General features: G+C 35.0%; 1 protein-coding gene across 1 annotated transcript; it reads right to left on the reverse strand.

Annotated features, from left to right (window-relative positions):
• Positions 1-876: 876 nt before the first annotated feature.
• On the reverse strand, positions 877-1,317 carry LOC121430217 (glycine-rich RNA-binding protein-like). The gene is made up of 2 exons (XM_041627495.1): positions 1,242-1,317; positions 877-1,088 (listed from the first exon to the last, which is right to left on the reverse strand). The coding sequence occupies exons 1-2, from the start codon at positions 1,315-1,317 to the stop codon at positions 877-879; spliced, it is 288 nt and encodes a 95-aa protein (XP_041483429.1).
• Positions 1,318-5,250: the final 3,933 nt, after the last annotated feature.

The following is a 5,250-nucleotide window of genomic DNA, read 5'->3' on the forward strand; positions in this document are numbered from 1 at the left end:
ATGCTCATTGCATGTGCTATGTACAATAATACAGACTTATAAGTAGATAATCTATATATATATATATATATATATATATTATGATTCATTATCATACATGTAGGATGGATTTTACGATGATTAGGAACAAAGAGCAGAGAAATTAAAGACAAATATGATTTAGTTAAAAAGTCAGAAACATTTTTATTGAAATGAAAAAAAGTGAAATCTAGGGTGTCTGCGGTTAGAAACACAACTTACATTACACCATTCATAGCAGGAAGCAAGATGTAACATGACAATTCTCGTTGAGTAGGGGGCTCGATGGCCGTATCTTTTCTTTATTGTATCTTAATTTGCCATCTCATCATGCAATTCATCCTATCCCCTTCTTTCATCGCTAATCCTGTTCAGGGGATAGAAAAGTGATCGCCTCGCGCCCTTTCTCTCCCACCAAGAATGGGTGGGAGAGTGCCGAAAGGGAAATTACCAGTCAGGTGTAATCTCATTTGGCACTGTACTCGGGACGGCAATCCAATAAACTGGCATAACTGAGATGATATGAATATTGAAATGAAATGAAAAAGGGAGGAGGGAGACGAAAGGGGGGGTGTAAGATATATGGATGATGCAAAGGAAAAAAAAGTATTTCACACAAGGAAGAGGAAATAGAGAATGGAAAAGGAAGATCTTTTATTATCTATCCTTAATGGAAATAGAGAGGGAGAGAGATGCAGATAATGGTAGGAGGATGAATACATCTCCCCGGCATTTCTTCTCTCTTCGTTCTGTTCTTTCTTCTTCTCCTCCTCCACTTTCTCCTCCTTCACCTCCACCTTCCCACCCTTCTTCTCCTTCTCCACCTTCTCTTCCTTCTCCACCTTCTCCTCCTCCTTCTCATCCTCCTCCTTCTTCACATTCTCCTCCACTTTCTCCTGCTTCTTCTCCACCTCCTCCTTCTTCTCCACCTTCATCTCCCCCTCCACCTTCTCCACCTCCTCCTCCTCCACCTTCATCTCCCCCTCCAACTTCTCCACCTCCTCCTCCTTCTTCTCCTCCTCCACCTTCTGCTCTGTCTCCTCCACCTTCTTCTCCTTCACCACCTTCTCCTTGCTTTCAATCTCATTCTCCACCTTCTCCTCCTCCTTCATCACCTTCTCTCTCACCTCTTCCTAATGGTAGGAGGATGAATACTTCTCCTTCTCTTCTTCTCTCTTCGTTCTGTTCTTTCTTCTTCTCCTCCTTCACCTCCACCTTCCCACCCATCTTCTCCTCCACCTTCTCTTCCTTCTCCACCTTCACCTTCCCCTCCTTCTCCAGCTTCTCCACCCTCTTCATCTTCTTTTCCTCCTCATTTTCCTCTTTTTTCCTCTCCTTCTTTTCTGTCTTTCTTCTTTCCTTTTGTTCTCCTCATCCTCCTCTCTCTCTCTCCTCACAACTTTTTTCTTCATCTTTTCATCATTCTTCCTCCTCCCCTCATTCATTTTTCGATCTTCTTCACCACCTCTCTTACCTCTTCCCTTACCTTATACCTTCTAGCTTCCTTTCTATCCTCTCTTCTCCCTTTGCTTCTCCTTCTCTACAGAAGTATTCTTCTCGTTCACCATTTCTGTCGTCAGAGTGATAGATGTGTTTGGTGACCAACCACATTTTAAACCCTTTTCTAGAAAGTGAAAATTGAAACCAAAAGATTTAATTCTGACACCTGTTCTTGTAATAATTGTTTTCTTCAAGATACATTTAACATTAACAGTAAAATATCATATTATTGAGGTTGATAGAGATTCTAATGTTTCATGGAAAAATGTGAAAGATCAAAGTCTTTGATATAGTATTATAAAACATATATGCTATGTGTGATGCGCTATACAAGAATTGAGCATTATTATTATATATTGTATTCAATGCAACATAATGTAGTATCTTTTCCATCCCAATATTTTTTGGGGAAATGTTTATATTGCATTGATTTATTTTTGTAATGGATTAAAGTTTGTATGATTTATTTTGCATTTCTGGAGAAATTCTGCAGAATGTAAATTGATATTGAGATCAGAAGCCAAATGTTATATAATATATAGAACCATAATTTTTATGTAATATCTAGAACCATAATTTTTATGTAAAAATTAGATACAGAGAACTATTTTCAATGTAGGTATATGGTTATGCTATCACAGGCACAAATCTAAATAACTATTCAGCCTTGCATGTGTATGCATTTTGTATATGTTGATTGGTAGGGGGGTACTTTACAGCTAGCTTCATGCAATGCTCTCCTTGTTACCCCCCCCCCCCATCTTTCTTCCAGAATTTCATTTCGGACAACTGTGCCCCTGTGGCCTTTCCATATCATTTAATTTCCCACCGAAGCAGAATAATCGCTTTTATTTCTCGCGACGACAAAAACACTCGCTAACATAATTTCTTAAGGGAGATGGCTATTCGTGGGTATAATGCTATTCAAAAGGTATTGCTTTCCTCAACTTGCCAGTTAAACTCGGGCATTATGCCACCAGTGATAAAACCATTCTCCGTTGAGGATTATTTCTTTAGTAGATTGGTCTAACAGGATTTCATCAGCCACCCGTTTCTTATTTTCGTTTGATCGGTTAATTGACAAAAAAAAAGGAGGAGAGAGGAGATTACCCGATTGTGACGTTATAAGAAATGTCTGAACGCATAAAGCGATATTGAACGACTGAACTTCCTGCCCCAGCTGTCTTTTTTAATCGCACAGCGCCATCTTGAGTTCAGTTTCTCAATGTTATTCAACTGGGTGTAATGACATGTGTCTGTTATTTAAGTTATATGGGGGGATTTATGAATAGATGCAGATGTGTGAGCCTTGGTCATGTCTTTTGGATGGTGACGTTAAATGTCGGTCCCAGACGTAAATGATCAAAACTGATTGATACAGTTCTGTTAAAACATTAACTAAAAACACATCCATCCCAATGACCAACTTCCACTTGGATAGATGACAAAAAATGCATAGATTAACGACACATGAGTATATGAATAAAAGTCGGACCCAAGTCCATCTCTTTGCGAAATGAAGTTTAACATGGATGTAGTTGCTTATACATGATCCCATCTTCTAATAATTTATATTCCAGAATTCCGCCCACAAGTGTCAGAAATGAATGAAAAACTAACCTTAATTATTTTGGATTTCTTGATTTACTAAAAATGAACTTTCAATGGACTTCTTACATTGATATACGGTACTCAAATGTATTTTAGGGGAACATGCTACAAAATTTGACATGAGAGGGCGCCAGATGATACATTTTGTTGTAAGTGTGCTTTTTTTTATTGAAATTACATTGGATGAATACAAGGGGTATGATATCAGTCATCATTCTCTTATCTTTTTTTTTAATCAATGAAATCTAGGAATTCCCCAATACCTGTCGCAAGCATGTGGAGGTATTTGTAAATAAAGTAACAACAGAAATATAAAGAGGGGTTTTTTTTAATCAATCTTTATCACCACTTTTTTTTAAATATCTAAATAGCTTTTGTTGTTGTTGCGCTCTGAAGCGCCTCGAGTGTCTAATCAAGATGGAAAGAGCACGATACAAATCTCGTGTATGATTAATATTTTAACAAATGCACATGTAGGTATCGATATCAATACATAATTATAGCATTTTTCATTAATTTTATGCAAGATAAAAGAGCAGTGTGGATAAAATGCCTTGCACAAGGCCATGGTGAGAATGGAACCCTAGACTTAATTGGTTAGTTGGGCACCTTAGACCACTCGGCCATGGTACCATCTTTTGAAAACATACAAATGCACAAATACTCTCTTTTCCTTTCTTTCCTCTTTTCTACTTACTATTGCATTTCACCTCTTAAATAATGACAGAAATTCCACTTGTAAGTTATTACATGAAAACAAAAAGTGAAACATACACACCCAAGCATGAGAAGCTTCAATCAACAAAAAAATATATTGATGTTAGAAATAATGTTCTGAAATGTTATCATACTCAAGAGATACAATTATGGAAATTCAAGAAATAATTAAGTCTTGAAGTACTTAATGCCAAACTAAAAATGTTCAAATTTGGGGTATTTTAAAAATTTCAATCACAAGTATCAACTTCAGAGACACTTCGATCCACTTAAAGAAAACATGAAAATATAGAAAGTGAGATAAATCTTGAAAATATGAAGAAAATTGTACTTTATTGATTTCCTTGTTTTAAAAGCTAAAGTGTAGTGGTAATTCATATTGGTTTCCATACCATGATTGGGCCACTAGTTCAAGTTTGAAGATCTAAACAACCCCCTTACAGCCCACTACCATGTGTTTTTTTTATTTGAATACCTCAATTGATTAAATTATTTTGTTAAAGACAAAAAAGAAAGATTTTGAATTTGTATAATTTTTCCCCAAACAAGGAAAATAACTTAATTGTTCCCCAAAGCAGGGAAAGAACATTTTTGTTTTGGTTTTTCATTTCTCTTCTGTTGAAACAATTTTTTTTAAATCAAGATGAAATTAATTCTCATTGTTCATTCTTCTCCTGAACATAATATACAATTCAATTTTAAAAACTACAATCGACACAGAAGCTTCTTTTTTTAAAGCAACATTTATTTACATAGTCAAAACAAACATTCATCATCAAGTATATATAGATTTAGATCATGACAATATGAAAAATACTCTTTCACATTCGACAATCAAATAATTTTCAGAATATGATTTATGAATTTAATTTGATAATTCAATTGATAAACAGTTTGAAAAGAAAAAAAATAGCATGACTTTTCAAATCTTTTTGCAACTTCTTGGTAATGTTAAAACCTCTCTGCCCACATGCTACAAGTTTTTAAATTGTTAAAGAAACAATTTTCACATGGTCTAACTCTGCTAGAGTTATGCAAAGCCGGAATATCAAAACCTTGTTAACACTTTTATCTCTCATACTCACTCTTTGTCTATGCTTTAAAGAAAAATATCAAAATCGGTTATTTATGGTTTATGTGCCAAATGTGATAAACTCTTCTGCATTTGGCATTCCATTGTCTCAAACCACAAATTAAGACCGCAGTTTAAGTCCAACCTGTATTAAGAATACAAGGCTATGTCTATTTACAATGCAAGAAATATATATTTACATAATTAGCTTTCTTATATACAATATATAATTTTTACATGAATACATGTACACGCAAGGTGATTTACAGAGGAAAGTCTGGAATTATAATTAATTGTATTAAAATTATCCTTATGTACTAGACTTTATTTTT

The sequence above is a fragment of the Lytechinus variegatus genome, chromosome 16 (genome assembly GCF_018143015.1).
Source record: "Lytechinus variegatus isolate NC3 chromosome 16, Lvar_3.0, whole genome shotgun sequence".
NCBI classification, from domain to species: Eukaryota; Metazoa; Echinodermata; class Echinoidea; order Temnopleuroida; family Toxopneustidae; genus Lytechinus; species Lytechinus variegatus.

Coding starts and splice junctions, on each gene's coding strand:
- LOC121430217 (XM_041627495.1), bottom strand. CDS start 1,317: ATGAAGAGGGTGGAGAAGCTGGAGAAGGAGGGGAAGGTGAAGGTGGAG. Junction 1,089..1,241: donor GAAGGTGGAGGAGAAGATGG/GTGGGAAGGTGG, acceptor ATTGAAAGCAAG/GAGAAGGTGGTGAAGGAGAA.